The sequence below is a fragment of the Oryzias melastigma genome, unplaced genomic scaffold (genome assembly GCF_002922805.2).
Source record: "Oryzias melastigma strain HK-1 unplaced genomic scaffold, ASM292280v2 sc00240, whole genome shotgun sequence".
Classification (NCBI taxonomy): Eukaryota; Metazoa; Chordata; class Actinopteri; order Beloniformes; family Adrianichthyidae; genus Oryzias; species Oryzias melastigma.
This window is the reverse complement of record NW_023416887.1, coordinates 206,404-221,278: the sequence shown is the minus strand read 5'-3', so window position 1 is coordinate 221,278 and position 14,875 is coordinate 206,404. Positions and strand designations below refer to the sequence as shown.

The following is a 14,875-nucleotide window of genomic DNA, read 5'->3' as shown; positions in this document are numbered from 1 at the left end:
TTCTTTCAGTCTGAAGATTTGTTTTAAACCAGAGTGCACTCCAGGACCTCCAACCCTTTTAATAGACCAGTGTTGTGGATCATCACCACCTGCTATCGTGGCAGAATTCAGACTCCCTTCAATTTAATGACATTTTGTTTTTTGAAACTCTTGATGTTTCAAATTAAGGGCATACATATTTGCTTTGAAAAAGAACACGAATGACTGTAGCTGGTGTTGCATGACCAGAGAGTTCTGACTGTTTTCCAGGGCCAGAGTAGAACCCACACTCTTCATTCACTAACTGCACTGCTCAGATAAATGAAGGGAACACTGTGAAAACAAATCCTACACTTGGACGCATGAGATGTTTTTTTTAATGATTTATTCTGTACATAGTTGCATGGGCTGATAACTCGACTACACTCATTTTTTTATGTAGATTGAATGTATTAGCCTGTGAAGGTCTGGACGTGAAATCATACTTGCATTTCAAGAGGAAAAAGACACTACAGGCTGATCCAACTTGGATGTAATTTCTTTTAAACTTGTTGTCAAATGCTCCAACGAGTTCACGTGTGAGGATGTTGCAGCAGCAGAACGTTCTCCACGGCGTCTCCAGACTCTGTCACGTCTGTCATATGAGCTCAGTGTGAACCTGTTTCCGTCAGTGAAGAGCTCAGGGTGCCAGTGGTGAATTTGCCAATCTTGGTGTTCTCCATCAAATGCCATCCTCTTGCACAGTGTTGGGCTGTAAGCCTCTACTGGTGGTTGTAGACGCTGTCTCATAGTACCACTGGAGTGACAACACTGTAAGTATTCCAAAGTCACTAAAACTTCATCCAGAAAACGAAAGGACGGAGAAGTTGTCTGTGGTCCCCACTGCCAGAGCCACTCCTCTATTGCAGTTGTCTTGCTGATCACCCTCTATTTCCACCTGTTGTTTGTTCCTCTTGTACAAAAATGGTTGAAAACGATTGTCAGTCAGTGTTGCTTCCCAACTGGAAACTTTGATTACACTGAAGTGTGACAGACAGACTTGGAGTAACGTTGAGTTGTTTCGGTCTTCCCTTTATGTTTTGAGCAGTGTATTGACAATTCCCCATGATCTGTATGATAATTCTCTCCACATGCCCACCAGCTTTTCTTTCCACGTTTTGATGGATAGTAAACCAACAGACAGAGTGTGTGCAGTCAGAAATCCATGTGAGTGCTGGACAGGCAGAGGTCCCACTCAGAGAACAGGGCTTTGCACGGTTTGGTACAATTTTCCTGGTGTGAGTAGGCCCTTATGTTCACCACCACATTCGAATCCCTACTCATCTGGAAACATCTGCAGGGACATCATTCGGAAAGTTGAGAGGAACGAGATCTTGAAGAACAAAGCCATCCTGGTGAGTGGACTGGTGGAGTGGCAGTACCAGAAACCCAGTGGGAGCATGGTTCCCTTTGACATTTACATGAACCTCAAACTGGAGGAAGCTCTGGAGAAGAAACAACCAGTGAAGATCCAAATCAACAACAGAGACTTTGATGCTGATCCAGAACAAAGAAAAGCATCAGATGGAAGGACCTTCATAGAGTTACTCAGGAAAGACCTGAAAGGTGAGTACGTGTTGTCCTCAAGTGTCCTTATTAAACTCATTTTTGAGTGCAGCTGAGATTCTGTATTCTACACATTGATACCTTATTTTATAGCCCATATTTATGATGAAGAACAGTTCATGTCTAGATTATGTTTCTGTCTCAATTGCATCAATCAGACTGAATCATAAATTCAGTAGAAACTCTGGAAAGCCCAGACTTGGCAACTTTAGCCTGCATCCCTGCAACTTAACCTTCAATTGGACCCATTTTTTATGATTCCCCAAACCCCAAAACTTTCTAAGTGAGAGCAGCTTTACAATTGAAATGCTGACAAAGTTAGGATGAAACTTAATGTGAAGCAAACCTCACAATTAGCTACAGCCAGTAGCCTTAGCATACAGTCTTTAGCATTGAGATGGTACATAGTCAATAAGACTGAGTCCATGAAAGAAGCAGACATCGCTCATGTTAAGTGTGTTCCTGATATTTCAGAGGACACCCTGCCGTCACACTGGGATCCCATGAACACTGCCACTGTGGCGCTGTTCCCCGTGGCTGCAAGGAAGCAGGAATACAAGAACGTGCTGAAGAATCTGAAGCAGAATGGACTCAATCTGAACATCATCAGTGTACGTCATGCTTTATATTCATCACAACTTCGTCATAATGATGTAAATGTAAAATGAAGAAATTCCAAAGGGTCTCAAGGTTTTCTCCTGAACCATTTATTTATGCATATTTTATGTACTTTTTACATGCTTGGTAACTGCGGTATTTAGGGGAAAAGATAGAAGGAAACTTAAAGGGTAACCAAACAGGGCAGTTGGAGGCTGACTCCATTCTCAGCCCAGATTTGAAAAATGCCATAACTGGGGTGGGGCTAGTGGAGGCAGACTGAGTGGGGGAGGTGTGGCTTGGATCTATTGACAGTTAGGCTAGCTTTATGTAACATACGCTGGGTCTTCAATATGGAGAGTGGCAGCAGGCAAAATTATGAAAGTTTCTCCACAGAACTTTCTGAGTAGGTTGAGGATTTTTCACCTCCCCTTCTACCGAGGCCGGCGCTGATGGTCCAGAACCTTAATGTTTCCTGTCGCTGGCATTTTACCACTCTCCTGTCTGAGAGTGGTAAAATGCTGCAAGCTTCATAGCTAATAAAGGCCAACGTATTAAACGTTCATTGCAAATCCATCACCAGGATTCAATGCCAGTTGCACTTAACCTTTTATTTTCTAACTTTCAAGTTTACTGGAAAGTTGTGTAAATCAGTAGATTTTTGAAAACTGAAGGGAATATATCTACGAACCATCCTAAAACTAACACAACAACCGACCGATACAGAACCAAAGATTCTGTTGAGTGGACTGGCAGTAGAAGTCCACATTGGAGCATTTTTACACTCAAGCAGCAGACCATGATGACGTAGAAGTTCTGAGACTCGCACCAGTAGACCAATCAGAAAATTCAACTTGTCAACCTGGTTTCAACCTGAAGGGGGCAGCACACAGACAGTTTTTGACCATATTTTCAGGAATATAACAAGTTTATTTTAATTTATTAAAAAAATTGATAATGACCAACAGACTTTTGGTCAAAAGCCAAAAAAAGTTGATTTAGGGTTTGGTTACCCTTTAAGGTCAAGCAGTTTTGTGTTTTGCAAAGAAGCTCTTTGCAGCTCCTGTTGGGTTTTGGTTTGTTAGAACAGGTCTGAATGGCCCTTAGTGCTGAATGTTGCACACTCCAATTCTAGAAGAACAGTTGAGCATAAAAACAGTATGTGCATGTGCATGCACTCATCCGTGTTATCATGTGGATTTGTGGCAGATTCTCTTTGACTCCACAAAAACAGGAAAAACTGGCACAAACAGCAGCTTTAGCATTAGCGTGTAGTGAAGACTATGGAGTGTTAAAGCAACACAAGGACCAGAGTTCTATATAGGGTATAGTCTGCTGTTCTTAAAGATGGTCGGAAATCTAATACGCTCCAGGTGCTTTCTGACATGAGCACTAAGACACCCTGACTACTTCACTGTGTGTTAGGGGGCGTACATCATCCTCATAAAAACAGCAAATTCTTTCTGTGTTTAATGGACATTTGTAACAAAATTCTGAGATTTGACATGAAAAAGCCCAGTCAGGAACACAGGTCATGATCTGTCTAAACTGTGTTTACAGATCGAGCGAGTCCAAAATTTTGCTCTGTGGAAGAGCTATGAGCTACTCAAGAAGCAGATGGAGCAGAAGAACAAGCACAAGAAGAACGAAAGAGTCCTGTTTCATGGCACCACCGACAAATCCATCGATTTGATCAACAAAAATGGCTTTAACCGCAGCTACGCCGGACTGCACGGTAACCAGCAGCTCAGTATTGTGTAGATAACAATTTTAAAATTCTGAGATATTTTTAGGACTTTGTGTTGACTAAAATGCTTTATAGATCAAGTTTGATGGAATTTTCTTGGGAAAAAGCCTAATTTCTGGTCTGGAGAATCATGGAGGGCTTATAAAGGAGTCTGCTCAAAGAGCTGATCCTCATCTCACAGTGGAGAACTTTTGATGACTGAATCAAGGGTTGAATCATTATTTCTGTTTGTTTTTTTCAGGTTTTTAACATAAACGCTCACATTGTTATATGTTATTGAGTGTGGATTTTTTCTACAGGAGCAATGTTCGGGAAGGGCTCTTACTTTGCTGTGGATCCCGCCTATTCGGCTCAGAACTACGCCCAACCCGACAACCAAGGGCTCAAGCGGATGTACCAGGCCCGGGTTCTGGTCGGGGACTTCACCCACGGCAATCCTAGCTTGATTGTCCCTCCTTCTAAATCTGGGCAGTCGGCTGACCTGTACGACAGCGTCGCGGATAACAAAAATCCTCCGAGCATGTTTGTGGTCTTCAACGACATCCAGGCTTACCCAGAATACCTCATCACCTTCACCTGAGTCCTCACAGTTATGATGTTTAATCAAACCAAAAGATTCAAGTTCATGTTTAATGTTGCCTGATTCATTTAAGAGTCAATCTGTTCGATGTTTATTTTCTTCTGTGATTTTTGTTGACTCTGCTGTTGACCAGAGGAAGTGCACTTTTATCACCCTAATATAATACAATAGTTTCAATTAAAAGCATTCATTTCAATAATGAGTCCTGGTTTTTTGTCTGTTTTCAATGTTCTCTGACTCAGAGTCTTTACAGGTGGTTACAGCTGTCAGCATGACGGATCTCCTGAAGAACCCTCTTCAAGTCCACTGAGCAGACCCTGATGAAGAGTTACTGTTTATGAAGAAGATGATCAACGTTGTCCATAGGTTTAATCTGATGAGGCATTCTTCTTTAAAAAATATCAGAACCAGCCTTCTCCATCGGTTTCTTCAGCCTCTCTGAGTCTCTGATGTTGCTTCCATCATACTTTATTGACAATCTTTTGTCAACATACTGCTCTATGTTAAGCAAGTAACTGCTAAGCCAAGTTAGGGCCAGTCCTCTCACTCCTTACAAGAGCAATGTATTTATCATAAACAAGAGTATCAAAAGGTTTTTTTTAATTGAAGAAAATTCTCAGCACATATATATATATTTATTCCAGATGTTATATCTTCCACAAATTTATGAGAACAAAAGAAGAGATTAGTTTTGTCCTAAAGCCATATTGATGGTCATCAGAATATTAATTAGTGAACCTTTATCTTTACCTTTAGGTATAACTTTTACTTTTTATTTCACTTTACTCCTGTTTTTAAAGACTGGTTACAAATGTAGATAAACATGCAATTAAATTCTTCACAAATGCCATGTCCAAATTATTAATGTCTTTTGAGTGTTTGTTTTTTGATTTTTTCTATATCAATTACTTCTTTCTCATCTGTTCTTTTTAAGAATACAGAATCTGAGATTTTCAGAATTACAGTATATGTTATTATTGTAACGGGAGGCTCTAGTGGGTGTCGCTGTTCCCACAGCACAGAGTATAATAGGAATATAAAGAAGGATATAAAAGGAAGTTGATGTGTGGTTGCTAAGAGCTAGCTTCCTGTTGTGGGACGGGACGGCTGATGAAGCTGTGTCAGCTGATGCGAGTCTTGAGTTTGCAACACCATGGCAGCGGTAGACCCGGACTGACCCAGGGGTTTTGAAGACTGGCCGTGTGGTTTTGCGACGCACCAGTGTTGGAGTACTGTGCCCTGCTGTCCTGTTATTAAGTTTTTGGTTTTGTGTTTGTCCGCTCCACACGAGACTCTCAGTGTGGTTGATTAATCAGGTGTGTGAGCGGAGTAATTTTCTTTTTTGTTGTTTTGTTTGTTTAAGTCACTTCCCTTAGTTCATACTCCTGAGATCTGTCTTTTTGGTCCCTGTCCGACTTGAAGTGTGCTGTGCTTTATTGTTGTGCATGTCTGAATTTTATTGTTGTGTTTTTTTTAATGTATTTTTTCTTGCACGTCTTTTTGAAGTGGTGTTATTCGGCACGGTGACAGACAATCAGACACATGTCAAGGAGAGGAGAGCTTGGGAACGTTTCATGTTTATTGTATTAATAAAACTTGGTAACCCGCTCTATTGTTTGGAAATTACCCCATTATCTCGGTGCAACATTATATTAATTTATTGTCAATAGAATGTAACTGATTAATTTTTAATTGCCAGTTTCTTCCTGACAGTAATTCTAAATCATCTGCAGGACAGAAGGGGTTCTTGGGTTTGCTGTGTCTGAGTCCTCAGAAGGTTCAGTTCTGCTCCATAAACAGGGCTAGAACAGAGATGAGGCTGGTTCTGGTCTGCTGGATCAATGTGAGGAGTAAGTAAGAAAGTTCTATTTATATAGCACCTTTCACAGACAAAAGTGACAAGGTGCTTTACAAGTTAAAAACATAACAAAAACTTCAGAGGGTAAGAACATAAAAGACAAAGCTTTGCAGGTTAAAAACACAGAAGATAAAACCTGAGAGGCTAAGAGACATAAAAAAAACAAGACCAAGTACCGCATAAAACAATCATTACAAGCCCAATTAAAAACAGATTTGGTTAAAATGCTGAGAAAAATAAAAAGTTTTAAGTTGGCTTTTAGAAGAGTGAACAGAGTCCAGAGAGAGAGGGAGCTCATTCCAGAGTCTAGGAGCAACATCTGTCTCCACTGGTCCCAAAGAGTATGTGAGGGACCTCAACAAAAGAACTTTAAAAATCCCAAATTAGCCAAAATAGCTAGCATGTAGCTGCAAGATTAGCTAAACTCCAAAATAGAAAAAAAAATGTAATAAATGTCAAAATAGTTCAAAAAGCTAACATAATGCCATTATAACTTTCAATTTTTCGACACTCCGACTCCATGTTATATAATATAACAACTAATCGACTGTTAAATTAGTTGTCAACTATTTTGATAGTCATTTATTAGTTGACTAAGTGTGGCAGCTCTACCCTACACGATCTTTTGCTATACTCGAGTATCCTAAATAATCCGTTATGGTCTGTAGGAAGTGATCAAATCACAGACATATACAGGAGCTTGGACATGGAGGACTCTAAAAGTCAGCACAAACATTCTAAAATGGAGGGGGTAAGTAACCGGGAGCCAAGGAAGAGCTTTGAGGATGGGAGAGATGTGAACTCTTCTCTTAGTGTGGGTCAAGATCCTCGCAGCAGAGTTTGAATTAACTGCAGACGAGACAGCTCCTTCTTACTCAGACTGGAAAACAGACTGTTGCAGTAGTCTAGCCTCGTAGACACAAAAGCATGTATAAGAACTTCTAGATCCTTACATGACACCATTTTCCTGAGTTTAGAAATGTTCCTCAGCTGGAAGAAACAGTTCTTCACCAGCTGTTTGGAGTGCTGCTCCAGTGACATGTCTTTGTCAAAAATAACTCCCAAGTTTCTAAGGCTGGGTTTGACTGCCTCGCCAAGAGAACCCAAATGCTGCATAATTCCTGGTATGAAGTCATCAGGGGCAATGACTAGTGTTTCTGCTTGATCTGAGTTTAGCTGCAAGCAGCCATTGTTTGATCTGAACCAGGCAGTTAATCAGAGAGTCCAGCTTATGTGTCTCAGAGGGCTTAAAAGATTAATAGACTGGATATCATCAGCAAAAAAGTGGTAGGAGACATCACTGAACTCCTGGATGATCTTACTGAGGGGGATCACGTACAACAGGAACAGGACCCAGAACAGAGCCCTGAGGAACATCACAAAGCAAGTCTGCTGACTTAGACATTATGGTTAGCCATGACACTGAAGCTCAGGCAAGTAAGAGGAAAATCAGTGGAGAACTGACCCTAAAAAAACCAATCAGGTCCCTCAACCTCTTCAATAAGATCTGATGGTCAACTGTATCAAATGCTGATGAAAGATCTAGTAAAACTAGAACAGTGTGTTTGCCAGAATCAACAGACATCAAACGGAGGGCATGGCGAACCGTCCAACCGTCACCTTGGTGCATTGTAAAGCAAAGTTCAGTTAAGACTTCCTTCTCTCCTATTGGACGGACAGAAGACAGAATCATCAAACACCTTCATATGGAGTTTGTCAAATAACTTTTCTAAACATCTTATCAGAATAATAAAAATTCTGAGCACTTTTCTAAAGAAGATGTGATTAAATTAAGGTCCAATTTCCTTAAATTTGCTATTTTAAAGAAAGTAAAAGACAATAATTTAAAAATTATTAAGGATATTTACCCATCCAAGGAATTTTTGAGACAATGATTTGGTTTTGAAGAGAACGGCTGTAGTTTTGGATAAAATAACATTGAGACATTTATTCTTTAACTGTGGAGTTATAGACATTTTGGAAAGACTTTTGTTTTTGGTATTCTTCTAAAACTGAAGCCCCAGTCCATTTGGATGGTAAAAATGCTTTCTTCCGGTTGGTGATTTCTAAATGTAGTTCTTAATGTCCTGTTAATGCAAAGAAAGTGTTTTTCTAATCTCAAAAATAAATGTTTGAAGAGCAAACCACTTTTTAATACTTTTCATAAAGAGTTCTGTCTTTATTTTCAGTCAATTGATTATATGAAAAAGACAAATGTCTTTAAATTACTTTTTTGTAAAGAAATATAAAGTTAATAAGAACCCCTAACAAAAGTTAGGTTGTTTTTATCATCTATTTATGTTATTATGTTTAGTCCTTTATATGTTGTTTTGTTTTGTATGTATTTTATGCAGTTCAGTGTAATGTCACTCAACTCTAAATAAAGTTATTTGGAAAAAAAAGTAGAGACTGTAAAAAACAATAACTAATACATGTCACTATTTTTTGTTTTGTTTTTATCACTCATGGCGCTTTGTGTGACGTCAGGGAAAGGGGGCGTGGCCTCATATAGGTGAGTCCGCCTGCGGTTGTTGTTCACATTCAGGTGATCTGCGGGCACGCGGAGGACATCATGGGGAAGCTGGTGGAGTTCGACATCGAGTTCGACAAGAACAAAGTGGTGTACAGCCCGGGAGAGTCCATCTCCGGAACCGTGCGGGCCAAACTGAGCCAGGCGATCCAGTGCAAAGGTAAGAGTCCACCGTGAGCGCTCACTCACCTGCGGGAAGCAGCGAGGCCGCGACAAGGAAATGCGGTGTCTCCCCGCAGCGACGCTCCTGCGTCATTCCCTTCACTCCCTTCGTTTTCTTTGTTCTGAATTCTCCTCCGAACCGCAAATGTGTTCTTGAATTTGAAGGAGTGATTCACACGACAATAAAAAAAAATCTTTCTTTGACTTAAATTAAAAACATTTCTGTTCAAATTTCAATTCTCTGAGCTAAATGTATCAAAAATTAGTATATTTTGCTTACACAAAAAGAGAGGGAGTGTACTTGAAGTTTGCTTTTTATATACTATAATTATGTACTGTGCCTTAACCCAGCAGTAGATAGGACAGGTTCCAGCAACCCTGTGACCCAGAAAGGGATAGAACGGGTTCAGGAAATGGATGGACAGATCTATTGTAAGGGTGTGCTAAAATATATTAGATATATTGTGATATTTACTCCTGCGATTGATTCTTGATGGGTTCTCGCAAGAATCGATCTTTAATTTTTGAGGAGGCTCTAAAGCACGTCAGTCAAGGTCCGGGGGCCGGATCTGGCCCCCTACGTAATTTTATTGTTATTAATGACCCGTCATGTTGACTGTATTTCTAACTTGTATGATTTTGACAAAATATATTTCATAGTGAGTAAAATATTGAAAGTTATTAAAGGTTTAAGTTGGTTTATTCTGGAACAATATTCCTGCCTTTTTCATAATAATGTTAAAAACTTACATTTTTTTTATTTTTTATCTTTTTATTTTTAGTGTGTTCAATAATGTGTTTTAATGTGTGTTTTGACTTTGATTCTTATGTCCATTTGTTTTAGTATTTTTATATGAACTACTGTACATTTTTATGTATGAGTTTCTGTTTATTTTTTATAGTCTTGTTGTTTGGACCTTGAGTAAATTCTTCTTCTTCTTAATAAATGTTCTGCCTGTTCGGCCCGTGACCTAAGGTGTGTTTTGGATTTTGGCCCCTTGTGCGTTTGAGTTTGACACCCCTGATTTAAAACGTTATATGTGTCTTCCGTTGGTGAGACATTCCCTTGGAGGTAAATGTAGGGCTCACTTTAAATCTCGCAACGCAACAATTTGTCTGGCAGCTACTTGAATTATAACATTTTTGTTCTGTTGTTTACAACAATTTGTCCACTAAGTAGTGGCACTGCTGTTCATGTTCACTGTTGTTAACACTGAATTCTACAGATAATTCCAATTCATTTGGTGTCAATGCTTATCAAACACATAGAATCACTGATTTCAGAAATGTTGCGTAAAAGTGTTTATTTGTGGCACAAAATAAGACACATGATTAGGATTGTGTTCAAGCTAGAAAATAAATAGGGATATTTTTTTCTAAAAATATGTTCTTCTACATATTGTGAGTTAGAGATGATTTTTACCAATTATCGCAGTATTGCAATATCATCGATATCGTGATCCATGTATCGTGTTGTATTGTAGTGCATTGCAAACTTGTGTTTATGATATTTCTTTGAAGCCACCTTTGGGTTGTTGTGTTTGCAAAGTGTGTACATTGTGTACTATTACTCCTCAACCGTTAACAGGATAGTTCCAGTAGATTGTAAAGTAGAAAAGCGGCTCGACGACCCTATTAACTATCCTGTTAACGGTTAAAAACTTACAGTAAATCAAAGAACATAAACACTGACACTCCAGTGTTAAAGGTTAAAGCGGCCCCACACCATCAACTTTCACCACCGTGCATTACACAAGGATTTTCACATTTAGATTGTTTAGTCATTTTTCTTGTTGAGAGTTTAAATCTGAAAATGATCTAGAACTTGTCCAAATAATATGCGCTAACGGATGGTGAAGTCTCACCCGCGACCTTGTGGTTGCACCAGGATGTTTCCACTGAGAGCAGCTCTGTTTTCAGGCGTGTCTGTTTGATTGCGGTTGTGGCGTGTCCGGTCGGTTCACATTCCTGCCCGGGAGGAACAGGTCGGGCGGGAATCTTCTTAAATACCCGACGTGATACGGAGCTGATGTGGCCCAACAAAGACACATTTGTGGGCAAATGTTTACTGTGGAAAGCAGGAGTCCTTCGGTTGGATAGTATCACTGATTTTTACTTTATCTGATCGAAGTTGGCTTTAATGTAAATATCTAAAGGCAATATCTAAAGCATCTAATGCTTTTTATCATAATTATGAATAATAAAAGGCAGGAATATTAATTCAGAATAAATCAACTTAAACCTTAAATAACTTTACTCTCCATAAAATATATATTTTGTCAAAAGAGCATAAGATAACATCGAGCCGTTAATAACAATAAAATGATCTGGAGGGCCGGATAGAATTACCCAGGGGGCCGGATTCGGCCCCCGGGCCTTGACTTTGACATGTGATTAATTGAATTTTCAGGGACTTCCTGTTATAAGGGACAAATGAAAGACTACTTCAGCTGAACTTTTCATAGACAAACCTGAAAGCTTATCTATATAAAATAAGTAAAAGTAAAAAAAGAAAAGATTTAAAAAAACTTTTGTTTGGATTTTGATGGGAGAGAATCTGTTGAGCTTAAATCTCTAATCAAATTTAGGCCTAAAATCCTTGAGTTTGACTCAAAGATTTTAAAGAAAATTTTTGTCATGTCAAAGTCATTGTTTAAAAAGAATTAAAAGGTTTTTGCTAGAACTAGTCACATTCAGTGACTGACTGAGAACTGGTCTTGGTGACCAGTTCTAGCGTTCCGAACAGGAAGTACTCACTGGTTCCAGAAAGCTCAAATCCATAGACTTTTAGAGAGAAATGAACAGCTAGTACTCAGTCATTCTATTGCTCAGAATAACCATTCACTTTTATTGGCATATTCTTGATAATCCAATTTTTATATTTTTTCTTTATTGCAAGTTATTCAAGATACTAAGTGACCAATCAGATGCCTCCATAAAAGTATGCAATTGAAGAAAGTGGTTGCCATAGAAACGTTGACTCAGACCAATCACTGCATAGTGATTATTTCTGGTTTCGATATGGCAACATCTGTATAGAAAAAAAAAACTGAATTGACCTAATTTGGTTAGATGGCTCTATGAATGATGTCACAGTGACTCAGTCCAGTTCTCACACACAGTCAATGGTTCTTTCAGTTGGACTGCGACCTGGTTTAAGACAGTCCTAGTCTTTAGTCTCAAGATGCTGAAATTGATAGATGAAAATGCTGAAGCTGATAGCCAGCTAAAATATTAGCTAAATGCTAAATTAGTCTAAAAAACAAAATAAACTTGGTGTAGATAAAACGGCTAGTATGTAGCTGAAAAAATAGCTAAACTTCAGAATAGCCTAAAAAATTGAAAAAAGCCTAAATTAGCCAAAACAGCTAGCATGTAGCTGAAATATTAGCTAAACTCTTAAGATAGCATAAAAAAATCTTAGTAAATGCCAAAATAGTCCAAAAAGCTAGCAGAATGACCATTTTTAAAACTTTAAAACTGTTACTTTTTAACATAAATATGAATAATAAAAAGGCAGGAATATTAAATAACTTTCAATATTTTACTCTCCATAAAAATATATTTTGTCAAAATCATACAAGTTAGAAATAAGCACGAGATAACATCGGGTCATTAATAACAATAAATAAAATGATCTGGAGGACCAGATAGAATTACACGGATCCGGCCCCCGGGCCTCGGCTTTGACACATTTGCTCTAGATCTTGTGTTTTAAGAGGTTCAGAGAGGTGCAGAGATAGAATCATTCAGTTTCTGCCGTCTCTCTTCCCTGACTGAAGTCGTTGCTGAAGAGAAAATCTCTCATTGTGCGTGATGTTGTGTCTTCAAATCCTCTCTTATCTCCATCTCTCCAGCCATCAAAGTGAACTGCAATGGTTTCTGTGGCATCACCAGCAAAGAAAATGACACGGCGTGGACGGTGGAGGAGCAGTACTTCAACAGCACCGTTTCTGTTGCAGACAAAGGTATGAGGTTGACTCACGCACACTTTGTTCAAGCTGAGATTGGAAGAGTCGAACGGTAATCTGTGCCATCGAGCCACCTGGAAAAAGAGTGCAGGTTGGGGAGGTGGAGTGTGAAGATTTCAGGAAGGACGCCTCTGGTTTTCCGCCGCTGCCCGAGGCGGCTCAGCCTGCTGGGAAACAGCGAGCCGATTGTTTCCGTTTCCACTAACGGATGTTATCTGCACCCCGCAGGAACCCTGAAAGAGGGGGAGCACGTCTTTCCATTCAAGTTTCTAATATCAGGTAAGAGAGAAGGTTTCAGTGGAGCGTTGGTTGGTTCCCATGTTTTCCACTTTGACCGACACGTTTTTCCCATGAAGCCTCAGCAGCACTGAGGACGGGCGTCCATCTGTTTGAGTGGAGCTCAGACAGGTCAACGTGGTCATTTGATGAAAGTCTTTCTTTGCTGCATGTATCCACACAGGTGTTTGAGACTATTCCAGTTTATTTTTCTTTTAAGTTTTAATCTGAATTTTTAAAGTACAAGAAAAGAAAAATGCAAACATTCACATTGAAATTGTACTTAATTTGTTGACGGTCCCTAAACTGCAGACATTTACTGACACATCCTCCTAGTACAACCCGCTAGACTGACTCGTCTTTTGGATCGAGTGCCGCAGTGTTCCTGGAGCGAATGTCTGCAGAATGTCCAACATCCAACTAACCACCTCGATGGTTGACCTCTTGTTCTGTCTGTCCTGGTCCATCTTTATCTTTAGCGTCGCTGACTTTATCCGATCCGTTCCCAGACCCACATCTAGAAGACAGGGTTGGTGTGTTTGAGGCTAGCATGCTTTTCCAGGCCGTTTTCCATCACAACAATCTAACTGCAGAAACCTGGTGAAGAATTGGATAAGCCGTCTGACTTCCCGCCTCTGTGCAGGACAGTGTTCAGTTTGACTCTAGCTTTGAGTCATTCTCTCACGCTAGTCTCCGTAATGACGTGTGAGGCAACGGTCTGGTCAAAGTTCGACTTGAAGACAAGGAAACACATGATTGGATTTGCTCCAGAGTAGATAAAAAAAATGTTCTCTCATATATTTAAAAATGTCTATGGTTGTGAAATTTTTTTACTGATCACAGTAAACGGATGACAAAGGAAACAATTATCTCGATGAGTGGTGGTTTCTTGGAGAGAGTCGTCATGGTGATGTCACCAGCTGTCATACCGTTCACGTCGTCATGGATAATTCCCTCCCGACGTCAGAAACTGTCCCTATGTGGCAGCAGGAGGAAGCGCGTCTGTGAGGACAGATATCTCCGTGAACCATTAACCCGGCCGGGTTCAGCCTCATCTGGCGGTTCCCTTAAAGCCAACCCGTCACGAGCTTTAGTTTTTGAAGAATTCGTTCTTCTGTCTGTTAGGTTGAGGTCATTTCCCAGAGTGAAACCTCTCCAGGGTTACATGAGACAAACAGCACCAGCAGAACCGGTTCTGCCACTGCTGCACATCCTGAGGTGTCATTCGAAACTGGGCTGCTTTGTTGCCTGACAGCAGTCAGAGGTTTTGTTGTCCTGAGCTGTTGCTGTTTCAGGATTGGAGAGTGAAACCTAAACAAAGGCCGACTCTCTGCTGCTGCTTCATATCTAAAGGCTGGTTGAATGTTTTCCATTGTTTTCTTTTTAACTTGGGCTCTTTGTGTTCAGAGTTTGAACTTAATTATTTAGTTTGATTTATGTTGAGCCAGTTAACCTGAAAGACTCATATGTGTATAAACGTGCACGGAAACCAGCACTCACCCGAAGAGGCGGGCACACCCCTTCAAACACACCTCAGGATTTTTATGTGCTTTTTATCACTGTGATAAGG

At 39.8% G+C, this 14,875-nt stretch overlaps 2 protein-coding genes across 3 annotated transcripts in view; both read left to right on the top strand.

Moving 5' to 3' along the window:
- Nucleotides 1-4,704, top strand: part of LOC112141385 (protein mono-ADP-ribosyltransferase PARP14) — a 43,310-nt gene extending 38,606 nt beyond the window's left edge. For both annotated transcript variants that reach the window (XM_024264513.2, XM_024264512.2), the window contains exons 20-23: nt 1,319-1,584; nt 2,059-2,195; nt 3,742-3,916; nt 4,228-4,704. In XM_024264513.2, coding sequence (XP_024120281.1) covers nt 1,319-1,584; nt 2,059-2,195; nt 3,742-3,916; nt 4,228-4,508 — 859 coding nt within the window. In that variant the 3' untranslated portion in view covers nt 4,509-4,704. The remainder of the gene's footprint in view (nt 1-1,318; nt 1,585-2,058; nt 2,196-3,741; nt 3,917-4,227) is intronic.
- A 4,161-nt stretch (nt 4,705-8,865) lies between these two features.
- The window catches only part of LOC112141378 (arrestin domain-containing protein 1), a 19,445-nt gene continuing 13,435 nt past the window's right edge, over nt 8,866-14,875 (top strand). The window contains exons 1-3 of the mRNA XM_024264504.2: nt 8,866-9,056; nt 12,916-13,026; nt 13,258-13,308. Of these exons, the coding sequence (XP_024120272.1) occupies nt 8,939-9,056; nt 12,916-13,026; nt 13,258-13,308 (280 nt within the window). The 5' untranslated portion in view covers nt 8,866-8,938. The remainder of the gene's footprint in view (nt 9,057-12,915; nt 13,027-13,257; nt 13,309-14,875) is intronic.